The 26598-nt window shown below is 35.9% G+C and overlaps 2 protein-coding genes across 7 annotated transcripts in view; both read left to right on the top strand.

The window, feature by feature from the left end:
- LOC135681465 (transient receptor potential cation channel subfamily M member 7) overlaps window positions 1-1954 on the top strand; it is a 68897-nt gene extending 66943 nt beyond the window's left edge. For all 6 annotated transcript variants that reach the window (XM_065195960.2, XM_065195959.2, XM_089111912.1 and 3 more), the window contains one exon: window positions 1059-1954. In XM_065195960.2, the coding sequence (XP_065052032.2) occupies window positions 1059-1069 (11 nt within the window). In that variant the 3' untranslated portion in view covers window positions 1070-1954. The remainder of the gene's footprint in view (window positions 1-1058) is intronic.
- Window positions 1955-4676: 2722 nt separating this feature from the next.
- LOC135681467 (uncharacterized) lies at window positions 4677-26579 on the top strand. The gene is made up of 23 exons (XM_065195962.2): window positions 4677-5279; window positions 6090-6146; window positions 7428-8298; window positions 8509-8648; window positions 9410-9610; window positions 10213-10360; window positions 10720-10811; window positions 11887-12038; window positions 12673-12868; window positions 14032-14080; window positions 15653-15711; window positions 15830-15916; window positions 16694-16737; window positions 17010-17105; window positions 17420-17555; window positions 18150-18329; window positions 19030-19164; window positions 19833-19988; window positions 21266-21577; window positions 22577-23341; window positions 23743-23879; window positions 24529-24674; window positions 25172-26579. Exons 1-23 carry the CDS (start codon window positions 5241-5243, stop codon window positions 25492-25494), a joined length of 4521 nt encoding a protein of 1506 aa, XP_065052034.2. The 5' UTR covers window positions 4677-5240; the 3' UTR covers window positions 25495-26579.
- Window positions 26580-26598: the final 19 nt, after the last annotated feature.

The following is a 26598-nucleotide window of genomic DNA, read 5'->3' as shown; positions in this document are numbered from 1 at the left end:
ACGTTTATTTACAAGCTTTCCATCTCATTTTAAGCGTTTTCTGGTAACAACGTTTAGACTTCAGTTTATCTATGCATGTTTCTTTTTGACCAGGCATGCCACAATCTTATGGCAAGACAATGTGAGGGTTTAGAATAAGCGTGTCTTGCTTCTTTTAGTAGAACTGATATCACTCGCTACAGTTTAAAATTGGCGATATCATAAAATATTCCATAACTATATTAGATTGCGTGCGGTACAATATGATGCTATAATAACGATGAATGTAAGTAAATTGTACCAGGAATAAAGCGTTGATTAAATGAATAACGACTTTTCGAGCATAGCGCGTTATCAAGTAAATAAGCTCAGTAAGTTATCACTTGATAACGGGCTATTCTCGAAACGTCGTTATTCATTTAATCATTTTTTATTCCTGGTACAATTTACTTACATTGATTGCTATTTTTGTCATAAGATATTGTTTAAATCTTTAAATTTGGACCATACCTTCTGAACGCTAATTTTTTAACGCTATTTCTAGTGAATTATTTTTTCGATAGTCATTTGTGCAAATAAAGGTGAAATACAAGTGAAACTTGGCCAAAGAAAAAGAATTGCAAAATTTAGATCCAATGAAAATGTGTGAAATTCATTATGTTGTTGCTTGGTTTGAATATTCACAAAGTAGAATGGGAAGTTGTTATTATCACAGATTTAATTTTAGGATGGACATTCATTGAATTTGAAAAAGATGCTTTTATTTGTTCAATGACTGATTTTTCTTCTTCTTATTTTCTTTGGAATCAAATCAAAATATCTTGATTTTAATAAGGCATGTTTACTGTCATGGAGATCTGTAGTTAGATGAAATGATCATTTGTGAAATACTGCGCTCAATCACTTTTTGCTAAGGATTTTCTGTTCTGGTTTCATTCATTATATGTATAAAGCATAGCATTACTCATAAGATTTAAAACCAAAGATTTTTCCAGTATTACAGTACGACGCTGTATCTAAGGTCATTCATTTCTCTTAAAGATTCCTTTTTAAATCCATTTTCCCATTTCTTCATTTAGATTTGACCTGAGTGTTTGACTTGGTTGATTTGCCTGGAATACTAAAGAATGCCGAGGCTCTCGTTTTCAGTATGACGTTTTGCCACTTAAGCTGTTTTGCGTACAATTTTTACTACTTTTTTGCTACTTTAGCTATATGATCGTAAGCAGTAAGATATGGTTATTTTTTCAAGATTTTATTCAACAAGCATTTTTATTTGTATATATTTTTTTTATTTGTAAAACAAGTAGTTTTGAGGTGCATACTGTAAAGCCTACTAATATTTGCGAGAACAGACTTCATTTTTCTATCGGGATAAAAACACTACAGCCGTTTAATGTTGTTTAGTGTTATAAATTTTTATGTCTTGGTCACACTTCCAAAAAGAAAAGTCATGCAAATTGTACCATTCAAGAATGCATTTTCCACTTTCATTTATAACTGTGAGGACTTGGATTGATTAGAAGTAGAATCAGTGTAAATTACATTTGCCCCAATACGTCCCTAAGTAACTTGAATCCTACTTGGACGTGCATGTTAATGAGAAACTGAGTGAGATTTTCGTTTGATATGTGTTATTTAATTTGATACAAAGTCCTTTTTAATGATGTTATGGCCCTTTTTCAAACTGTTCTCTTTCCACGTCTTGAATGCTGGACCAATGTTGAAAAACAACGCGCAGTTTCTAAGCAATATCCAATTCGACAGTATTCTTGACAGTTTTTCCGTGAAAACGAGTTTTTGCTCTGTGGCCAAAATTATGTTTTGGTCGAGTATTTGCATTAAGTTGAATAGTTTGTTTAAAGTACATTAGTTGCTCATGCTGCCATTTTTCATGTTTAGTATTAAGATTTTTCTTCAGCTGGTTTCTGTTTCAATTTTCAGTTATCTATCGTGAAATAATTGGAAAGAATAAAAGCAACTGGGATTATTTTCCCTTTCATCAGAACTTTACCACAAATACGAGCACAGGCATTGACTTTTGATTTACCCAAGGGTTGCTCAGAATTCAAATCGAAATTTTTATTATAAAGAGAGCTCATATCGTTTGCAATATTTTCAAGATGCATTTCGATCTCAACAATTGACAAGGAAACGCTATAAAAGGTCATGGTAATTTAGCATCTCAACTCCTGAGATCATATTTATATTTTCCGTCTTTTAGATCTAGAAATACGCTTGTTCACCAAAAGTTTGATCTGTATTAAAAACTTCCAAGGTTGTATAGAGCTCCTCTTTTGACAGATCACCAAAGAAGCACGAGGCCCCAAACTTCCACGTATTTGCGTTTAAAAAATGAATTCACGGAATGGTGTTAAATGGTTTTGAAGAACAGCATTCCCTTGCTATCCGTATACTTTCCATTCCTAAATAGGTGTTATGATTTCCATGCCTTTAGCGATCGAAGGTTCGTTGTTTAAACAAGTTGTTTTTTATATTGACCCTCCCTTTTTATAAGATAGAGGCTAATCCCCCCGCCCTAGCTGAAAATAAGGCTATCGGTAGAATACAATTCGAAGTTTTCGTCTCGCATTGAATGTGTCATTCAAATTCTGGATTATTCTCTGCACATAAGAGTCTCCCATTTTGACTATTCATCCCACTGATCTACAAAGAAGACTAGATCGAGCTTCATATTTTCTTGAAACACCAAAGTTTGAAGCCCGTTCAATTTCAAAAGGAAGAGGGCCCCAAACAATAGCGGGAAGCCATTCCTCAAAACCAATACTTCAATGATATGGATACGCGAGAGCTGCAATGCTTTGTGTGTGATTGCTGAAAAAGAACAAGGCCAAAGCAGCTGAAAACATTGCAAGGGGTGACAGAGAAGACCGTCTCCTAGCATGGGCTGTTCTGGGGCCCTCTTCTCGGATGGCGGAACTCTGGTCGCATTAGAAGCCCGACCCAATCTTTTTATAGATCAGTGGTTCATCCTCCTATAAGCATCTAATCTCCAACTCACAGGAGACTACGACCAATGTTCAATCAATTAGAATCTTAGTACTCGAAGTATATAAAACAGTCTAAATTCTATTTTTTCGCAGGACTTTTTTCGCCGAAACAAGCGAATCACAACCTTCATGTACAAAATCTCCTTGTGATACCAAAGGCTAGAACTAGAAATTTTGGAATCAGATCAAATTACTCGGTTCATATCCTCATAAAAGCAAAACATCCCGAAATTCAAAAGGATTAAAAAGTCGGATTTAAACTTGGTACCATAAAAATTAATGCAAGTGTTCTTTTTGTAGTAAACAAACTGCCTTATGCAATCTTCGAAATTGTTTATGTTAGTCTGAATTAGTGTTTTTCCACTATTGTAACAATTAATATTAAACAAATCATATCCATACCGATCCAAACATACAAGAACCCGTATGCTAGAACGTTATATTTTCAACACATTTTTCAACCCTTGCTTAGTCTTCAAAGATGTTTATTTTCAGTAATCAAGAATTGTTCAATTTCTATTTTCACTGTATTTTTCAGTACATTAGTGCAACGCAATGAACATAAGAATGCGGTACACAAGAAATCAAGGACTGAAGATAAATTAGTATATGTCGGTGTCTTAGGTAATTACCATTATGATAATATCTATGTGCCCTGTTTTAAACCATGGCATTTTGCGAACGAGATCAACTTTTTTTCAGTTTTACAATCTAATGATTACTTCCAACCTGGTACGCGTTAATGATTACTCTACCTGGGTGGACTTTTTCATAATATTACTCGCCTCAAGTCAAACTATAGTTAGTACTAAAGCGAGTCAGTGACGCATTTACCCATGGGTCCACCGGGCCCAGGGGCCCCCTAAAATTCTTTGATTTAGGGGGCCCCATGCAAAATTTTAAAAGCCTTTTGAGTGCTCTTGATTTCAATCTTGTGTTTGAATGGAGCTTGGGGCCTCACGAAGTAACGAATTCCATTTAAGAATGGAATAAAGGGCGTGGTCACAACCCCAATTGAATGAATGCACTTAGTTTGTTGCTCAATTTGCCATACAGAGGTTTTCTCCGGTGAAAAGGGTGAATAAAACGAGTATGAGCTAAGGTCCACAATGTCACAGTAGCGCATTGTTTCCTCATGTTTAATGGCAGCAGTTTTTGATGTCCAGTGAGTTTTGAACCACAATAAAATCATTGAAAAGTTTTCAGCAGTTGGGTAGTTCTATTGGGAATGTACTGAAATGCGAAATGGATACAAGTTCATTCGTGTCTTATGGTTGGTTGATTATGTTTGATTATGTTTAGCCAAGTACTGTGCACGTGACACAAATTTTTTGGTATATTTGAAGGAGCCCCAATCAACTTTGAGCCCAGGGCCCCAACAAACTTAAATGCGGCCTTGAAGCAAGTTGGTGAAGATTAACCCGTATATTGCCAAAAATATTTTTATATCTGTGCTGACATTCGCCTTCACTGAGAACGTCCCTGTTGCTGTACTGTTCTAAGATTGTGATTTTGAAAGAGTATAATGCTTTTAGATATCTTGCATAACCCAATGTTTTATATTAGAAAAAGATTGCACTTTTCACAGTGACCTATATGTTTATTTTTGTTAATGACATGTACAATAGGGTGTTCTTTAAGATTATTCAAAGTTATTCAAATAGAGGATTTTTAACCATACCTCTTTTCATCTTGAACATTTCTCCAAAATAATTTTGTATTGAGACTATAGGGGACATGTTATCAAAAAAACATCAGAACAATTGGAAAACAATTGGGCAGACAAAGTCATCTATATCCATCAAAACAAGTGATTTTTTGTTCTTTGCGTTTGGGTTTATATTTATATTATATAGTTTTATTTAAAAATTGATACTGTCACTCATAATGAAGACCAGATAACCATATGTCCTTCACCACTGTGAGTAGCATGTATCTAAGTAGCTTTAGTTGTAGTTTAAAAATTTGTTATCTTAAAAAAATAGCCATGGTTTCTTTTCTTTCTTTCACAGGGAGTCTCTAGAAATGTCCCTTTGCAGGAGCATTCAATTCAATAAGTTACATTTTGGCGCTCGATTTTCTTTTCCTAAACAAGAAATCAAATTGAGGTATAGCAGACGACATTTGCAAAATTGCTCTAGGCTCAGTTTAAGGATTTTTTGAAGTCACACAAGAGCCCTCAGGATCTTCAGATACACAGTGTGAGGTGCAGCTCATGCCAAAATACATTTCATTTTCGGTTGAAGAAGAATGAGTAACTTTCTAAGCCAGCTCGAGATCAACCCACAGGTAAGCAGGCCTAGCTTTCTGCTGAAGTGATAGCAATAATAGCAATGTCCGCCGCCCCAGCGATCATCATAATAAACACGAATAATAAGTCCTTAACAGGTAACTTGAAATCAGAGCTAATTGCAAAGCTATTCTATAAGATACCCTATGTTATAACTCCTTACCGGGTAAGTTACCCTTACAACAACATAGACAGCCTACTTCAAATATTTTGGATATAACCTTTTGTTGAGTGTTCACATGTTGTCATACATATAAACAAGCTTTTCTGGTCTCCAAAATTTAACTCAACGTAACTTGCTGCAACATAATGTCTGAAAATTTTTTTCTTTCTAAATTTTAACTTGTTAAGCATCTGTGTGAAATAAAGTAGTAGCAACAAGATATTTCAAAAATTTGTTTGTTTTCTTTTAATGTCTTGAGTGCAACCATGGAATACTCTAACACTCCTTGTTTAAATTCTCATTTCACATGTTACTATGTTAAAATTTGGTTATAACATTTCTTCTTCACAGTCTACCTAACCTCTCTAACCAGCCCTGAAAATGTTATTGATGTACAAAGTATCTGCAAACTTAAATTTGCACTTCCTTTGCATCTGGAAAACAAATGTGCACCTAAGTCTTCAACTGTGCATAACAAACATTCCTACCTTGTTAAGTCCTTTTAAATTTTCCAACATACCAAGTTGAGCCCTTACATGAATTTGCATCATTCATTGAAAAAGATGGATCCATTCTGCTTAGCTTTCTCACTTAAAAAGGTATTATAAAGTTGCTTGTGTTTTTTATAGCTCAAATTTTATTTCAGGTTGCTCAAAATGATGATGAAGAGTTTCAGGAAGAAGATATTGAACGAGAAAAAGAGGTTAACTCTAGAATTTTTTATTCTAAATTGTAGCATGATGCTGTCTCTCATTCAAATCAATATTAAAGAAAGCAATTTGTTAATTATTGAGAATTCTAAGCAGGGTGTTGTAAATATATCAGGCCTTTTCATAAGAAAAAGCCCACGCAAGTGGCCCATCGCTCGTGTGATCTCTTGCGTGAGCGATCGCTCTGATAGTGAAAAAATTGTTCCTGTGATAAGGTACCTTTGTTTAAGATAACAGCAAATGAAAATGAATGGTTACGATGATCTATAATGCACTCCAAGAAAGACTAAATACCCTTAATAAGTGTGCTTCATTTATAAACTTTATGTACATCAAGAAGGTCACAAAGATGTTATTACCAAATGATCGCAAAATGTTGTTCCATACCTTTTAAAAACGCTTTGACTGCCCAGAAATTGCTTCAAGTGCTAATATTATTCAAATACTAAGTACCTAAAGTATTTATAAACATTTGCAGTGGAATTGATTTTCAAATGCATTTTTTTGTTGAGGTTTGGTTAAGTCAACTTACTTATATTTCCTGTGTTTTGATGCTTTGTTCACAAAAGATGACCAGAATTGTGTTAATTGAAGAAACATTTATTCCTAACAATTTACTGTTTTGATCGAGCGATCAAACGCTTGCATGGTTTGGTTTGTGCGATGCTGAACGATCGCAAGTGATCGCTCACGTCAATGGAAAAAGGCCTGATATATCAGGCAATAAGTATATATTCATGTATGCATATATAGAATTTCAGCATAGCATAGCAAGGCAGTTGTTTTTTCTGTATTAACTTAAAGCCCTAATCAGAGCCATTTCAACCATATATATGACATTAGGAGGCAAAAGCCACCAGAATAAGCATATGAACTTTATACCAAATTGTGGCTTGAAATTGGCTAATCAGAAACGCGAGAACGTAACAAGTAAGTCTACCCAATCAATGTCACAAGCCTTGTGTCCAAGGGTGAAAACAAACTCCTATATACTTGAGCTATTTCATTTCTATGTACATCAGTTGCAATGACCGTGCTATTCAAATGATCCAATACATGTTGCCAGTACAGTTTTCAAGTACAATTTCAGAACATGAAATAGTATGCTACCGCTCTCATAAAATCTTGTATGAAATCGCCCACTTATTCATGTTGTGCTTCAGCAATGCAATTTTGTGTACAATTGTGCTTGCTTGTAAATTAAAGCTATATTTGTAACTCTTTCCTTATTTGATAATTGCATCCAATATTTTAAACTTTGATTTTATTCACAGATAAAAGAACTTCTTGAACATGAGCTAAATGAGGATGAATTCTTTGAAGACGACAGCTCTTTTGCCTCCCACCAAACTTCTATCAATAGTTTGATCGACCCATCATTCGACTACAATCAATTGCCTTCCTTGCCCAATGAAGGAATAAGGAAAGAACTTCCAGCACCATTGCTAACATCCAGGGGAAGCGAATTTATCAGCAGAATAAGCCCAAGATATGACAGTAAGAGAGATGGAGAAATGTCCAACAAGGCAACCCATTTTAATAGAGTTTTAGATAAAAGCAACAAGGATGTGAACCAAGGGGAGGATGCTTTTGCGGTTCTTGGGTATGATGGGCAAGATTTTTCAGGAAAAATAGACTTTTCCAATGACGCTAGTAATCATGAAAGATCACCTTATGTTGATAGTTATACTAAGTCATTGGGGCAAAGGCATTTTTTTGAAGGCCATGAACATTTTGAAACAATTGATAACAGATCTGACGAAAGAGGCTCTTTTCAGCAAAATCAGCAATCTAGTTTCATTAAGGATTCATTTATGAGACATTTTGATGACAATACAGAGAATGAAGATGTAAGAATCCATGACGTAGAGGGGCATGTTGGCAGCCTGCCAGCAGATTTTGATTACCACATGTATTCAGAGAATCAAAACCAACCACTCGAAGAATGGCAAGAGACCCGAACTGAACAATACCATGACAACACTCCAGATATTGGCACACAGTCAGATGACCAATCTCAGTTAAGAATACTTTATGAAGCAAGAGGGCGAAAAATAGAGTCATTGCAGAAAGAATTAGATGTGAAAACTGAAGATCATGCCAAAGAGATAAGGATATTGCAGCACAAGTTACGCCTAGCCAAAGGTGGGTTTTTCTACTTTCCACTCAGGCCTGGCAAGGTTTCATTTCCGAGTGTGTCTTTTTATATTTGTAACAAAACTATATTTGCTATTGTGTATTTAGTTATATATTTCCCTCCTTTCTATGTTTGTTACTGCCTCTTTCCAAAATGGGTGTGATACTGCATCGATCACTTTTATAGATCGCTAAAATTTTGAGTCTGCCCCTATATAGGAGAACGAGATGGTATGAGCATGACACTGCAACATTCTCAAGATTCACTTCAAGAAATGAAGCTCGAAATTAATGCCCTTCAGAGGCGATTATCAGAAGAAGCAGAGAATACCAAGGAGCTTAGGGATGAGCGCAAAGAGGTTTGAAGCATTTCATTTCTTCCTTACCGTGTCCTCTAATTTTCCAGGCCCAGTGAAACAACTTTATACAAGAAGAAAAAACTACTACTTCCAGCCTTCTTTGTCATGCCTCAGTTGGCTCTTGATGCCCTTGTTGTTTTAAAGATGACGAAAAACCATACAGTTCAACCTTAAATTTCATGATGTAAAGATTGATGAAATTCGCAGATTGATATCATGATGAAATTCGCAAGATTTTTGTTCTCGCAATCACGTTAACTGTTGGTGAATTGGCATTGTCTAATAGCATCAGAATTGAACCCTTACGCAGCAAACTCTCCTTGCAAAAAACTACCTTGTGTAACAAACTTCACACCTTGTCACTTGATTTAGCCTAGAGTATTCCTTATGTTTAGTAAATCCTTCATTTTGCAAACTTTTTATGTCACGAAACAAACAGGCCTTCTCTTCATTAAAATCCAAGATTTAGCTAATTTTTCAGACGCCAGAAAAGGCCAGAAAAGTTTTTGACTTGTTTCTTATTTTTAAGTTCATCAATGGCATTTTTTGGGGGAGATATCACAGATGCTTGCTGACAGGATCATGTCAGTTTGTCCGACCATTAAGCGGGCTGTCATTCTATAAGTTAATGTATGTACAAATGCTAACCCTTGTTAAAAAACAGAATTACGAACCCTTGAAATATCTGATTTATCTAGAAGCCGCTTGATATTTTTATGAATAGTGTGGTATGAACTTAATTTTATTTATTTGTCCGTAAGCTCCTTCATAAACTTGAGATTGCTGAATCAGGGATGGAAGCTTTAAACCAGCAAATTGTAGCAATGAATCGGGCAGATTCTTTGTCAAAGATGAGGTCACAGCATGAGACAATAATGGCAACCTTGAGACAAAAGCATGAAGAAGAAATACTGCTCTTGAAAGAGAAATTAGATGACACAAGGAAAGAGCTCAACTGGAAGGTTAGCAACTGGTTTACCATTCAAAATCCTTTCTCGGATGCATCATCTTCGAAAAGCCCGAATTCCTTTGACCTTTTTTGATAGATAAATTCATAAATTAGATTGGTCAAAATTGCGTTTTCGATAGCTAGATTTTTTCAGTATTGAGGGGAATTTTTGCATTGTTTGGGGATTTTGTTCTGCAATTGTTACCCCTGCCCAGCTCTGATACTTAAAGATTGCTTTTACGTCTAAATGAAATTGCCTTTGTTTCATCGTCATTATTAACTTAGACCCGACGTTACATTTTAATTGCCCCTGTATTAATTGCAGTTCCATTCTATTCCATTTTTTTCTGGGGTACTTTATAGCAGGAACGTCGAAAACATTTCAAATTTTCAGGTCCACGGCTAGACTGGTGCACTATTTTATAAAATTTTGAAGGCCACAAGAACTTTTTTCAATTTGAACTGATGAATCGAAAAAGGTGTTCCTGTTAGACTTACTGAAAATAATATTTTTCTCGAATTTTATTTGGAAATTTTATATAGATTAAGCAAAGCAAACTTGGAATTGAAACTTTTGTTCCGTGAATGAAAATACCCTCCTTTTCTGTTACCTAGACTGAAGATGTAAACAGACTTCAAGACGAAATGCAGTCAGCAAAAAAGTATATAACTCAGCTGAAGGTTGAATCAGCTGAAACCGTTAATAAATTGACAGAAAGCCTTGAACAGAGTCAGCACCGTTTGCGAGGAATGTTGGCAGAAGGTAATTATCTTTTTAAAATTTTTTATAAAGTTTAACCTCAACATTAATTAAATTGATGGGAAATTAAACTTAAGAATGAAACAAAAGAATACTTAGGGTCAAGTTTGAAGCTTAAATTTGAATTCAATTTTTGCGATGCACGCTCATTGAATTTATGAGATCAAATTATTCCTTGAAACTATTTATGTTTTTCACATAAAGAGTAATTTGTCGCCTAATATGTTGCGTTTCAAAAAAATATTCAGATATCAAGATAGCGCTACTGAAGTGTACGAATTCATTAAAACTAGAGATTATTTAATGATAATTCGTTATAATTTTCATTTTTGTAGATTACTGTCTAGTTTTCATAATTTTAGGGTCGGATAATAGTGATGCAGATAACAAGGTTTGGCTTATGCAAGCAAAGAAAGAGAATACCAACCTGCTAGAAGACAACAAGGCGTTGAAGGTATGTTTGTACCATTGCTTAATTGATCTTTGTAGGTAGAGTAGGGTTTTTTGTTCTCTATACATGTGTGTTTAAGACTGTCGGAAAACAAGGAAGGGATAGGTCGAGGTTTAAGTGTTTGGAGGCAAATAGCAACAGGGAGGAATGTAAAATGGCATGAGCAAATATATTCCCAATTTGGATGTTGAATTACTCCAAGAGTTTTTGTTGAAGCAGTTTTCTCAAAATAGAAACTCAATCCTGCATGTTTTGTATCGTGATGTTGTCAGCCATATTATTCGGTATCAATTCAAGGCAGCCACTGTTCTATAGTTAGGCAAATACCCCCGGAAACATGATTGTCAGATCCTTGATACTGTATATATTTTTGACAAATATCTTCCACCATTTATATTACATATGTATAAGATTTTATAGCTTCGGTCTTCAGCCAATTTAAGTCAGTATCTATGTAAGTTTTCTTAGAGATTTCTATAGCAGGTTAAGTTAATTTGTTACATTCTCCGTTTAGCTTGTCAGTACACACGTTGATACCAGCTTTCCACGTTGAAGTGTAAACTCATAGTTAAGACTTATATTATCCTTAGTAATGGCTTTGAAAAAAGCAAACATTTAAATGTACTGAAGCTTTTCGTCTTGTACTCTTCAAAGTATAAAACATCAGAACATAGACCGAAAACTCTACGCTGAAAATATATATGCCGAGTTGTGGATCGAAATAGGCCAATCAAAAATGCTCTCGGACAGCATTTACTGGAAAAAACCCAGATTGTGCGAACAAAATTTTACGTTTTGTACCATCAAAGGATTATTCTTAGTATAATTTTTAACAGAAAGAGGTCTTATCTCTCATGCATTACCATTCTCCATGCTATTGTCGTCTCGGCACAAATACAAAATCAAAAGGTTCTAAATCTCATTTCAAGATTGACCGCATATAGAAACTTTTCAACGAAACTCTAGAATTACCCTTAAAAACAAAGATAACAGTCATTTTACTTTTATACAAGAAACACAGAATACAAGGAAGCTGGTATTTTTACTGTAGCAATACGTTGACTGTTTGTTCATTTAGAATGAGATAAGAGACGTGAAAGAACAACTTAGGCTGTACGAGGTGGCCCTGAATAGCACAATCGAAGGACCTTCGTCATCGACCCCTTACAACGCACACGATGTTGCTCAGAAACTTCATCAGCTCGACGCATTCAAGACGCCCCTATCTAGGTAAAGCATTTCATTTCATTTTCAGACGTAGATGTAGCAACCACGTAGATTGTTTGGATATAAGAGCATCCCTGAATGATATAGAAATGCACTGGCTGGAGGCAAGCTCACGAATATTTTACAAATCATTGTTAAATACGGTTTCAGCACGGCAAAATTTGGAGATAGCATTGAAAAATTGAAACATCGCATGTTGTACTATATGCTTCAACTAGTAGGCTATGTATCCACTTTTTCGTGGTCTCTTCAAATTATATATACTGTTTTATGAACTAAGGGTTTCTTGTTCCTTATGATGAACGCCCTGGGGTCTCTCATTCGATAAGTCTTGGAGGCGTCTGGTTTAAAAGTCTGCGTCAGAACCATGTATTTATATCTAAAATCCACGTGAATGAGATTAAAACAGCAAGGGATTTATGGAAATTTGTAAATAAAAAACATTTAGTCAGATCATATAATTTTATTGCTTCCCCTGGCATTTTTATTCACCCAAAATTAATCAAATGTTTTTGTGGAGCCAAAGCGAGGTCCAACTATTGTCCACACTCAAGCTAAATTCTAGTTTGCATTCAGAAAAATGAACTGGATTTTCAGCAAGCTAGGGTATTGGACGCAGATAAATTCATTTCTTCAGGTTTGCTAAAGACAATCGGCTGAATGAAACCAACACGAATTCAGTAAGAGAAGATCTGATCAAGGCTTTGGCAAGCAACAAAACACGACGGGAAGAACTCAACAATGCCAAAATGCAAATCAACTCTTTGAAAGAGCAATTAGAGGAATTATCAGCAGATAAGAATAGAATACAGATGATGAATGAAGCTTTGAAGGTAAAAAGTTGTTTTTATGACGAAAATCAGTCTTGAATCGCATTGTTGTATATAACATAACGAATGCCATTTGTTGCAATCAGGGGTGTTTTCGCTCAAAGATCGTGAAGAAATATCGTTAAGAAAAGTTTGCTACAAAAATGGTAAGGGATTCCTTGAAGCTGGTGCAAAAGCAAGATCTGCGTTGGGTATATAGTCCTTTTTGATAAAGCTTAACGTACAAAGCAGATTTTTGTCGCAAAAGATGCTTTCCGCCCACAGCACGACTGTTTTCGGATTTCCCCCCTTCTTTGCTATGATTTTCCAGTGAGATGAGTTTCCATGGGCTATCCTTTTTAGCGAGAAAAAGCTCAAAGAAAAGTCACGTAAACCAATAATATACGTTTAATTAGTTTTTATAATGATTTGCCTGTCTTTCGGCTCCGAACACTGCACGATTTGTGTCTTTGGTTGCCAATATTAAAGACAAATTCAAACTCTTTTGATCTCAGAAATTATCGCAAAAGACAAAAATCTTTCGATTTTGACACCTCACACTACAGATGTTCGTCGTAAGAGACAAAAATCTTCGTTTTTTGCGACAAAAATCTGCGGTGTGCCCTAGGCTTGAGCATCCATTTTGAAATGTGCGGACTTAAAACAAGTTGTTGTATTAGACCCCCCTTTAAATAGTCATTTATTTTAATGTTTAGTCTTTTAAAGCATGTAGGGCTTTTTGCCAAAATAGACAATCTATGCCCTTGTAAACGTATTTTGTCAATTTATCACTGAAAATAGAAGAGGTGATGTGCCTTTTTTAGCAGCCTCGCAAAACTCATTTGATTATCATTGGTGAAAATTCCACTGCATTTCTTCACAATTTTCCATGAGTTATTTTCACTGCATTTTCCAATTCTCTTCCCAATAATGAATTTTTATTTGCCACGTCATCACTTTCTTGATATATACATGAACAAATTTATCTTCCAAAACTTTTTGTTGCAAAAGAAGCCTAGCTGACCATTTCGAACCATAACAATCAAATTAGAACCAAAGATATCGACGTACAGGCCTAACTGCTTCATTGATTCTGGCAAATTTTTGTGATACTTCCTATTATTAAGTTTTTCATCCTCTCGTTTTGCCAACTTCAAGGTTTAAACACTAGTATTTTTCAATTTCAGGCAGAAAACGACGCCATCTCAGTTGGGCTTAAAGATACTAAACATCAAAGTAAATTACGTTTATCCCTTTCTTTTAAGATTATTTCATATCAAGTATTATAGCGTCTGGTTTTCAAAATTAAAACACTTTAGTGGTCCAAAGAATCGACCTTAGAAACTTTTTGGAAGACTAATCATTAGGTTGGGCTTGCCCTGGATTTTCATTGGAATGAATTTTTTAAAAAGATTTCACGTTGTTTACGTTTTCAGTGTATCTTTCATACCCAAAACCTCCTTAATCTATACTGAATTTGTTTAAAGTAGCAAGCGTAAAGTTGCAGTGATAATTAAAATTTGGGTCTAAGTCTATATTTTTAACAGCAGATTTTTATTATTTTAATAGCAAGCAAGTCTTTGGCTTAAGTCTTGTTGCATTTATTATAAACTTATAAGTTTTGTCTGCCCGTTGCCTTCTTCCATAGCCCCGCTACTACGGAGCTCCAAAATTAGATTTGGTTCATATCATGTTTACCTGCAAAAGTTTTATTCTTTGAGGCTAAAATATACAGTATAGGGATCTATATGCCAGTCACGCTACTAGATGAAGTCTGAACCTAGCTTCATTCGTACAATAAAGTTTAATTCCTAAAGCTGTTCAGCGTATAAATACCACTGCTTTCAATCGAACATTTTAATGCTCTGATTTAAGCCATTTTGCTAATTTTATACAACTTCGGTTTTTAGACCCCGTGCACACGAGAGCGGATCCGTTTGGGTCCGTTACCAAACTGGATTTGATCCAGAATATTGTTTGCGTACACACAGGAACGAGCCCAAAATATTTTACGTGCGCATGGGATCGGATCCAAGTGGATCCACGGTCAAGGGCATGCGCACAGAACAGCATTTACACAAAGAACGTAAATTTTTTGCGCCATTTGTTTATTCACTGCAAGAAAAAGTTTTCACAGGCAGCAAAACGAGAGATTTTATTTGGACAGACGATGAAACAGCGTTGCTGTTGATAATTGTTCTTGATTATGAAAGCAAAAAGCTCGCTGATGCACTGAACTGGGAGACAGTTCGATCAAAATATGAGAACATCACAGAAAGATTTATTGAGACCTATCTACATGAAGAAAATTCGGAAGAATCTTCCAGAAAAATAGCCTGATTTTCTATCCGTACCTGTTTGGGCCCGATCCAGGTTTTCACACGGGAGCCAAGTGGATCGGACCCAAACGAGCAAGTTTTTTTTATCTGTACCAATCTGGTACGGATAGCAGACCCATACTAGATCGGATAGAAGTGTTCTCGTGTGCACGGAAAGCTTATCCATACCAGTTTGGGAACGGATCCAAACTGATCCGCTCTCGTGTGCACGGGGTCTTAGTTTTGGTTTTTGTGTAACGATTTTTAATCTTTATTTCATTGCATAATTCAGAGAACCCTGCAGACTGCCAATTCAGAACGTTCATTTAGTCTTAGCTATTCTTTCTTCCGATTTCTTTTTCACTTTGATTATTGGCCTATCTATCTTAGGAATATCGCCCAATTGGCTTTGTAAACCGACATAATGCTTTACTTTATCATATACTTAACTGCCTCAAAATCGGCTGAATCTTTAATGACTCTATTTCAGTTTCTGAGGAGAAACCTGATACCAACGAAAAACTTTCTGCTCTCAAACAAAAGCTAGAGGTGATGTATAAAGCTTCGCTTGCAGTTATTAACTAGTAAACTAGATATAAACTTTCATGTTTATGACTGTTTATATTTGATTAATCAGAACTGAGAAAACTCTTCCTCCTTATTTCAGCTGTCTGAAGCCAAAGTTGAAAGCTTGGAGAAACAGCTTCAACAGGAGCAAAGCGAAAACACTGTGCTTAGAAGTGAAATGTCAGAGGTGTGTATCTGTTTCTACAGCATAGTGTTTCTACATCGCAAGCTGTGTCATATTCATTCATGGATGCAATATATTATTACTTTATAACTTTACACGAGGCTACATTGATACCTCCTTGGAAGAGTTTGTAAGCTGGAGGATTCATCTGTAACCCCAAAGCCAATCTGACGACTTGGAAGATCATTAAAGGCTCTTGCGCATCCGGCATGCTTAGCGGCAGCTGTCTTGAGAAATCGACTGTGTTTTGTATTTCCATGCAGTACGATACTAGGCCGGTTTTGAAAATATAGCCGCAAAGCATGCCGGTTGCGCAAAAGCCTTTAAACTGCTGTCTGTATATGCCAAAACTTCATTACACTCTTTATGCATTCCAAGTAAAGGTTTCATAATAACACCGTTTTATGATAGTTTCCTTCCATTTCCCCTTTGCAACATTCAAATTGAAAGCGTTCTTGTGAAACTGTTAAAGCTGGTTTTAAAATTTCCTTTTTGGTTGAATACCATCTGATAAAGGGCCATGAAAATGCGTCATCAATTTTGATATTTAAATTTCCTTATTTACTTTGGGGTGGTTAATGATATCTATATAAACCCTGTTGATAATCATTTTATGGTGCATCCAAGTGCTGAGGCTTCACAAACCTGCATTGATGTAGGTAAGATAACAGATGTCATTTGTAATCTTATAGGTAATTTCCTCGAGCTGATCAATGTTAATTGGCCAGAAAGCAATATCTATTATGCCTTTCTATTTTAACGTTACTTTATTTTCCTCAGATGATTCGACAGTTTGACAAAGACAAAATTGATGCTCTTAAAAGGTTTGTTTTCAATATTTTTCTTCTTTAAATTTTTCTCGATTTTAAGTATATTTTGAGTCAAATACACAGTGCCCTGTATTTAAAATACTCTCGAATATTCGTCTCCCTTACGCTTTTTAGTTTTTGGAAAATTATCCAAACCCCTACTTTTATTCTCACATTCCTTTTTATTAATTCTTGTAAAATTGAGAATTCCAATAGGACAAATCTCTTTAGTAATAAGCCGATATATGTCCTGTAACGCATTTGATTGTTGTTTGTTCCACTGACAGTTGCGAGAAAACTTACACAAAGTTCAATGAAGATTCCAAACAACATCTCGAGGAAAGACTTAATTTATTGCATGAACAAGAAGTTGCAGAGTTAAAGTAAGGCTTGCGTGATTTTAATCTTTGATACCTTGGTACTGTAGTCAAGGTTTTATTGCATTTTATTGTTTTCCTTCAAACAAGGATCTTTGATATTGCTACGTTGCTTTTCTTTATCAATTGTAACGCTGATCTCTTTCGTTTCTGCAGTCACTTCAAACGGGTGCTATAAACAAGGAATAAAAAGAAATCAATGATTTTGAATTGTCAAATCGTCAAATTGTCTAATCCTTCTTTTGATTTTATCGCATTGTCCTTTGCTGCAAGTTTCAATTTCTCTGCCATCGAGTCATAACATTTTGTCTTGACCTTAGGGATGAAATCCAACGGCTTAAAAGGGAACTTCTGGATGTAAAAGACTCATATGTTTCCCTTGCCAATGAAAATAGGGAAATATCTGAACAAGTCAGGGCTGAATGTGAAACAGAGAATGCACTGCATCTAAAAGAGGTATTTTTCGAGTTATTGGATAGCCCTGAAATTGTATTCCTAAAAAGAATCACACAAATTTTATTATATTTAGTAGAAGAAAATTTATTTTGATTTTCTGTACTACAATTCAAATCTATATATGACTACAGCTTAAAGTCATCAATTCTTCATAAAAACTGGTTGGTATAAATATTTTCGAATGTTATTTCTTCCAATATTTTTATGAAGACTTTTGACAATTCTTGCTCCACGTTTTGTTTCAATATGAAAATATTCTGTACTGATGATGGATTGAGACTTTATTGAATAGCTTCACTCTTATCGTCCATGATACGGGTAAGCAGTTCAAAGTTTCAACGTTAAAATAGCATGAAAAATAATGAAACAATCTTTGTGCATACCAACAGCCTCTTTCATCAAAAACTCGTCTTCAAAAGAGCTTATACTCGCTACTAATCATGTGTTGTTTTAATTAGCTGTTAAATTTTAAATTGTTATAGAAAATCACTGAACCTTAAAGAACACCTGTCAATTTAATTAATATCTAGCCAATATGTTAACTATTCTCGACAAAGTAATTACAGTTTTGTAATGGGTACTCGCAAATTGTAGTTGACAGAAAAATTAACAGAAGAACATAAAGAAGAGGTTCATAAACTAGAAGAATGCATGTTAGGAGAAAGCTACACCCAGGTGGAAGAACTGCGAAAGAAATTGAAAGATGACTTTGAAGAAGAGACAAAACACAGAATCGAAACTGCAATAGCTTTGGCTAAAGTGGAGTGGTTCGCTGTATGCTTATTTTCTCATTTTCTTTTATATTTTCTTTTATTTTTTTTCTTCTGTTTTATTGTGTTAGCTTGCGTTATTATGTTTTAAGCCATGCCCCTTTTTTTAGTTTGTCGATCGAAATACCGTAAAAGCTCTACTAAGCCCTCTCTCTATTAAGCCCTCTCTCTATTAAGCCCCTTCTCTATGAAGCCCCCTCTTTAGCTCCTGATGTCAAACAAAGAAAACATGCGCATTGAGTGGGCCTCTTGACGGGTGTAATGATGATAACATCATGTGCATAAAGATTTCCTTGTGCGTGTGGCCCGGTTCGAGTGCAAATCAATCAGCTTCGGAATAAAGAAACAAGCACGCAAAACACACATTTTTTCCAACGCAAACCTTCATGAAAAACCAAAATCTCTTACAACTCCTAACGTCATTCGAACTGTCTCACTAAAAACTAACTAAAAGAGTTCTCCTCCCAGGGGTAAGTCCGTTCTTGTAAGATGGTTGAAAGGTGGTCTTCGTAGAGGTTCTCACATGCGCCTTAGAAGTTGTTGATTCTTTCGAAGAAATCCAATAGCATTGTGGTATTTTCATAATACGTTTTATTTTTAATTGTTAATAAGCCCCTTTTTTCTAATAAGCCCCCTCTTTGAGCCCGCCCACCTCGGGGGGCTTGATAGAGCTTTAACGGTACACTCTTTTCTCGTTATTATAGAGATACGAAGAGGAGAGATCGGACTCTATTCAACGTACTGTTGAAGCAACCAAGATGAAGTTCGATCGTGAAAGGGATTTAGAAGAAGAGAAAATGATAGAAACGCTACGATTTGAATGGGAAAAAGAGAAACAGGTCTGATTGTATCAACTTTAACATGGTTTTATAAAGTTAGCAATAATTTGGTCTGTCACATATGCTATAAATTGGCTAAAATTTTTCTAGGGAGATAGCCTAGAAGTTATTTGACATTGCCAAAAATCGGAAAGGATTTTACACTGGAGTCGACGATGCCTTTCGCTAAGTATTGGGCCCGTTTGATGTGGTACCCAGGGCCTTTCTCACGTATGAATTTGTGCAACCCCACCATTTCGTTTGTCATTTTATCAAAGATATTTCCTATGCATTCTTTTTCAGTTTATGGAATGTTGTTTTTAAGCCATATTTCATATACATGAATTTTAACCAATGGCCTTGGTTTGACAGAAGACAGAAGCCATTTTCCAGCCCCCTTGTTATAGATCCTAACGCCCTTGTGCAACCCGATCAAGTTCTCCAAAACATCATTGATTTTGTTGGGAGAGTTTTTGATGTAGTGAAGTTTCGTGAATGAAGCTTATTGACACAAGACGAAAGAAAAGTTTTTTTAGATCTTTTAAGTTTGTTCATTTCTAAAATGATTGGCCATCGGTGCTTCGATTGGTTTCATTGATGTTAGAAATTGCTTACTTGAAAAACTTACTTATGATATACTGGCTGTATTGGGCATCAAGTTTGATGGCAAAATCGAAATCGAATTTCAGGAAGAATATGAAAAGCATTTGAATTCCGCTATAAAGCGGGCAAGAGAAGAATGGGAGGAAGCTACCCGTTTAGAGACAGAGAAGGCAATCAAGGAGGCTTTAGAAAACTTCAAACAAGAGCATCAAATTCAAAGGCTAAAGGAATTAGAAGATATGGTAAGATACCGCTTTCTAGATTGATGCTTACAGACTGCTTCATTTTATAGAAAATGAAAAGCCCGGAATTTACTATTGAGTACTTTGCTATTGTTGATTGTCATAGGGTTCATGGAAGCAAAGTCCTATTTGAAAACTATAGACTGATGTCATTTCAAAATTGATTTATTACTATGTAATTTCCCCTGTTTGCTTTGAGCACAAATCTTCTTTTCGCAATTGTCCCAAGTACTGTCAAACATGTCTACACACCGCACGCCAACTCACCGCACTAACTCATAGCACGCCAACTCACCGCACGCCAACTCACCGCACTAACTCACAGCACGCCAACTCTCCGCACGCCAACTCACCGCACGCCAGCTCACCGCACGCCAGCTCACCGCACGCCAACTCACCGCACGCCAACTCACCGCGCCAACCAACCACATTAAGAGCCGCCACGCCAACCCGCAAGCCATATTTGTATCAAGTAACTAAATAACCATTTCGTTTGCACAAGTATGAAAATGATCTTTAATGGCATCTTTCTAAACTTTTAAAAAACTTGTGCTCTTTCAAATGAATTGTGATTGTTTTTGGTGAATCACAGCGTTATGATAAATGTCGTTTTCATACTCATCTAAATGATGTGATAACGACCAGACGGTTGAATTCCCTCACCATTTCCAAAGCGAAAACACGGTGTGTCAGTATGTGTCAAAATTGCGGAAAAATCTTCTTTTATACGACATGCATTGAGATATCAGTACCCGTTCTTTTCAATTAGCAACTGATTCACCACTGAAGTACGTGAATAGGATTGGACTTCAGTGTAATGGGATTAACTCCGAGAAAATCTCCGCTTTTCACTAACTTCGTTAGAGAACATTGCTAGGAATTTCTTCCTGGCTCCTGAGATTTTAGTTTTTAATACAATGGCATATATTGAAACTTTTTAGCTTTAGGGAAACTTTTTTCAACGATATAACACCTAATAATCTCGCTGGCAAGAAACCTTTATTGGGGTTGCTGGATATTTTGCTGCTTAGAGATAAATCGTTTTTTTCTACCCTGCATACTAGTTAATTAAATCTGTCATTTGCTGTTCCCATAAGTTGTTTATGTTTATTTAGACAAATTAATATTTTTTATTTAGGCCTAATATTCAAGTATTTTGCAAACATTTACAATCAATGCAATCGAGCCTACCATTGAAGTTTCACGAAATGAAAAAGACGGATGTTGTAATATTGTGTTCCATCCACTAGATTCTAAAACGTTTTTGCTCCTTTTAGGCCAATTGGGAAAAAGAGCGGAACTCGTTACAACAGCAAATTTTAAAAGAAGAGAGCGTACGAATTCGAACGGAGCTACTTCGTGGGTTTGCAGAAGAAATTAGTGAAATGTCTGATGGTGATAACAAAATAAGAGTTCAAGAGGAAAATGATAAAGATGTATACTCTGAACTGAAAGAATCGATAGCATATGTGAAAAGTGTTTACGAAAAGAAATTCAACTCGCAGAAAGTTAAATACGAGGATCAGGTTAGAACGTTAGAGGAATGGTGGCAAAAGGAACAAATTCGCGTTGTAGACGAGAAAATTAAGGTAAGTTACCACCCTCCGTTTGCATGTCAGTATATTGTTCAATAATAAATGTTTTAAAATGACGACACGTCAATATCTGAGGTATTGCATGATCATGTGGTGTAAATTTAGAAAGAAGATTCGAGATAAACGTTCTACATTCGTGAAGATGCCTGTCAAATCATACCTGATATTTCGAGCGAATTTTTACTGCAGGTATACCTGCATCATTTCAATGTGAGGATTTGAGTATTGAGGGACTGGAACGCGAGTTGTTGTTGTTGTGATTAGTGAGCGAGAGAGAAGAGAGTTGAAGTGGGAGATATAGGTTGGAAAGGTAGCAGAAGAGGTTATGAAATTAAGTAGGGGGATATCGAAGTAGAAGAGAAACTGAATTAACATTTTTGTTTCTTTTCGTTCTTGCACGCTTCTACACACTAAGAAGAAAAAACATTTGACAAATTTAAAGACCTCGTGTTTTTAGATTGTCTAAGAATACTGTCTTATCCTTGTGTGATTTTATTTCATTCTTAACTCCAAAAACAGGTCGAAAAATGGAAAAATCAACATGTCGTTACCGAGCAGATTTTTAACAATTTTAAGCAGGCTATTGTTGGTTAACTAGAACTTTTGTGCGGTTTATAGCATCTCCGCATATTTGAGATGACATTCTTTTATGATCGTTGACTTCTCTTCGCTTGATTAACTAAATATTCAAGATGATGGATTAAGCTTTGTTCATGAGACTCTTTATCATATATACGACATATGGAAGGAAGAAGAGCAGAAGGACGCTGTCCATCCGATTCTGTGAATCTTGCAATAAGTCATTATATGATGCAAGTATATACCAAATTTATTTTCCAATTCTATTAAACAGCATTGGATTCTCGTTGTCGTTCCTGACCTTGGAATAAATTTTTATTGATGAATTAAATGAAATTTAGACCCTTTTTGCATCAAATCATCCTTCTCATTTATGTCGCACATTTTCAAAATGGAAAGTTTTTTTCATATTAGGATTGTAAGGTGAGACTGGAACAAAAGATGAATGACGAGAAAGAGGCAGCTTTAAAGGAACTAAATGAGAACTGGGAAGCGAGGCTGGTCGATGTTAAAGAAAAGGAAACAGAGCATAGCAAAGACAGGATTGAGCGGGAATTGGAAAAGGCAAAAAGTGAATGGAGGAACGAACTCGGCGATTTGCAGAAGGAGCATGAACTTGCTCTAAAAACTGCGATTAGCGACATAAGGTCAAAAGCAAGTACTGAAAGGGCGAACTTAGAGAAGGGATTCAAAGAAATTGTTCGCAGGTTGAGAAAAGAAAATGCTGAAAAACTTGACAAGCAAAAATCAGAACTGGAAGAATACCACAATACTTTAACAGAAAAGACATTGAAGCTTGCGAGAAAAGAATGGGAGCTAGAAAGTAGTTTCAGCGGTCAAAATGCTTTGAAGAGGAGAGATAAAAAGGCGTTAGCTGAATCGACTCGACATCATACCCAAAGCCACGAATTAGACACAAATACGGATCATTCAGGAAATTCGGATTCTGGGTTTACTTCTCCGCTTTCTCGTGTTTTGCCTAGCACAAAGACTCCGACGATTCAGAACAGTACTGAAATCGGTTACAACGAGGGTGCAAGGCAGAGTCACGTTGTCATGGTAGCTGGCTCGTCGCCTCCTTATGAAATTTTACTTTCTAAAATTGAAGCTGATATGGTCACAGTGAGAGGAAACAAAACTGCTGCTAGTTGCGCAGTAGCGAAACATATTTTCACGCAGGTTTGTAGGTGCAACCCTCGCTAGACAAAAATGCAATCCTCGCTAAAGATAAGGGTTTTTTACGGCCTAAGAGCATATTTGTTTCTATATTGCAGTTTATCTTATACCATTTTTGACGGACTTTCATTGTCGGTTGCCGGAGGGCAAAATTATTGAAATAGGTTTTCATCGTTAATTGCCGAAACGTCAGTTCGTATGAATGGCTCTTTATTTTTTATTTGCCTTACAAACCATTTTCAAGACCCAGGTAATAATTTTCATCCTATATTCTTAGAATACCTTACCGTTTCATTTCCTATCAGTTTCCTTTCCTCCATCACTAGGAATAGGTTTCATTGTAACTTCAGGAAAGGATCATAGTCGAGTTTTTCATTTGAATTTACCTTTGGTTATCCTTATAGACGGATCTTACTGGCCTGGACAACACAAATGCATTGCAAGAAATGAGACAATATTACTTGGAGACTGTTAAAAAAATTAAGGATGATGTATCAAAACACATCTCAAAGACAAAAGAAAACGCATCTACACGAATCAGGTACTCTTTACGTTTGTCTTCTTATTGCTTCTCATAGCGATAAATGATTCACAAAATTCAGAAGACTTTTCTACACTTTGGTCTTTCCGTGTGCAGAAAGCTGAAAAAGAATTTATAGAGGAAGTTTAAGAAATTCTTCCCCCTTCTACTGAATAAGGCCCATTTGACGATTTTAACTCTTGAAATTTAAAAGAATAAAGTTACAGCCGACAGCGAAACATTGCATGTTGGTATCGTGTTGTAATTAATTAATTGTTTGTTATTCTAAATTTTATGAGATTGCAAGCAAATAGAACTTCATGGCCAAAAATATAAATATTTATTGTCGTATGTGTTGTATCCGAAGAACAGATATGTTTATCTAACGCTGCAAACTGTTACATCAAGTCAATTATTAAATAAATGGATTGACATATTGCAAAGGTTGAATTAATATATACACGAGCCTGTTTCACTTTAGCTGAGAGACCTTTCCACCTGTTTTCTTCTCTCAGCTCAAAGAAATCTCTTTTTGTCCAATAACTGTTTTCTTGAACGAGGTCACTTTGAGTGTTTTAGGGGAATCAGGGTGAGCGCTAAAAATTTCGAATAGAAAGATCTGATGAGATCTCGATAGTTTCTGTGGCGTAAAGATGGTTGTTTCCTTCAGAAACGAAGTTGCAAAGGAAAAGAAACAGCTGATTAACCAAATTCGAAAGAGATATCTGAAAAGTCTGAAGGCTGAAAGCGCGAAGGATCAGTCGGGTCGACGAGAAGTGGCAATCTTGCAAATACTGAAAGAAGCTGATAACGAAGGTGTGATATTTATCTTTGTTGAATTTATTGAATGAAATTGAAGTAGTTGAAACAGCTTTTTTCAAACTGGAAACGAAATTCCTTTCATATGCAAAAGTTTGTCTTGTGTCATCTCTAGTTTCGTTTATTTTCGTCTTCTGTCTCCTACCTTCTTTTCTTTTGTCCTTCCTTCTTTCCATCCTTCCTTCTTTTCTGTTTCTCTTCTCTTTTGCTTGACCCATTGGCTTTTCTTAATCTTATTTGTTATAAGCCGTTTTTTCTTTTGTCTCTTCTGTCTCTGTGCCCATTTTCTGTTGTCCTTTTTGCGTCTCCTATCAAATGCTTCTCTCGTTGTGAAAGTCATTTACCTAAAACAAGTTGTGATTTTGCAATTAGAACCTTTTCCTAGCTGAGTAAGTATTTTCTCCCAACTAATCTCACGCGTTTTTCTTCTATCATCTTGTATGGTAAAGCTGTTTTTTGGTCTTAATGTTATGCATTCAAGGGGTATTTTTTAGGATATGGTGAAGCTGACTTTACGGAAGACAGTAAAGAAAACATGTTAAGAGGAAAGTTGTCCTACCCCTCATCTGAGGTGACTCAGAAACCACCTTCTTACGTCATGACGTCTGGGCCAACACAACCGGTCGGTGTCCCAACTCCAAAGATAACTGATGCAGTTAGAGGAAAACGTGCCCCAGCTCGCGGACACAAAAAAGATTCTTCTCCAAACACTTCTATGTTCTCTTGTGAATCAAACGGAACATTTTACACAGAACTACCGTCTACATTCACTGCTACACCTTCGCCAGAAAAAATTGTTAAAAAATGTTTTAGATAGTAACTTATAATTGTTTTCCAATTCGTTGTTAATGTTTTATTAATGGATCAAAAGTGAAAATTACGCATTTCGAAAATTGTCGATTTACTCTTAGTTTAAGCTTATGTTGTCTTTGGCCCATGAAAAAATACTTTAAAAGCGTGTTTCTCGCATCACAGATGAAACAAATATGATTCAGCGACCTTTTATTTCATGATTCTCTTTGGAAACTTAAGTCTTAAGATAATGCCAGTCTCCTACCCTCAATCCTGGCTGTCGGAAATCCAATCAAGTGTCACGGACTAAACGAAAGTTTCCTTCCTTGTTCTGAGATTCTTGGAAGAAAAGCAACCCATCTAAGTTTGCTGCCACAAGCTATGTAGCACAGTACAGTACTTGTCCATTACAATCCGATGCAATCGTATTTTAATATGTATAGTACATTTGGTATTTTATTACGTTCGTACTGCATTGAACATGTTTTAACGCCAACACGTGTGTTTATTCTTTACGAGCGTCTTGGTTTCCGCTATGTACTTTTATACATTGCTGTGACCAGAACAACCAAGGTTTAGGCTTGCAAAACTTTTCTCCGGCTCCTGGGCAGGATCAAAGAGCATGATTGATAAGATCAAAAGCAAATTTCAAAATTGTTCAATGGATGGTTTGAGAAATTTTCTGACCATATCTCTAAGACCAGCTAAAACGTCTTCGAAAGATATGTTTGAAAAAGGCTTTGATAAAAGCAAACATTTTACATCATATTGGCTAAGAGCTTTTTCGTCTGACACTCCTCAGAGCATAAAATGTCAGAAATTTTTGGCGGTACAGAACTTGAAAATGGCTTTAAAAAAAGCAAACTTGTCACAACATGCTTAACTCCTTTCGTCTTATACTCTTTAGAGAATAAAACGTTAGAATAGAGGTCCGAAAGAACACGATTAAAAATATATACCCAGTTGTGTATCGAAATAAGCCAATCAGAAAAAACGCAAGGACAAGACCGGTATAGTTGACCAGTCAGTACCGCGTGCTTAAAGAAAAAGCCGCCATTGTGTAGACAAAAGGAGTTCGTTTTCTCTCTTGGACTCCAGTGGTAATTTTTTTCAAAATCTTTTGTAATGG

This window comes from Rhopilema esculentum, chromosome 12 (genome assembly GCF_057945365.1).
Source record: "Rhopilema esculentum isolate cy_ngs chromosome 12, ASM5794536v1, whole genome shotgun sequence".
Classification (NCBI taxonomy): Eukaryota; Metazoa; Cnidaria; class Scyphozoa; order Rhizostomeae; family Rhizostomatidae; genus Rhopilema; species Rhopilema esculentum.
The sequence above is the reverse complement of the archived record's forward strand: the minus strand, read 5'-3'. Positions and strand labels throughout refer to the sequence as shown.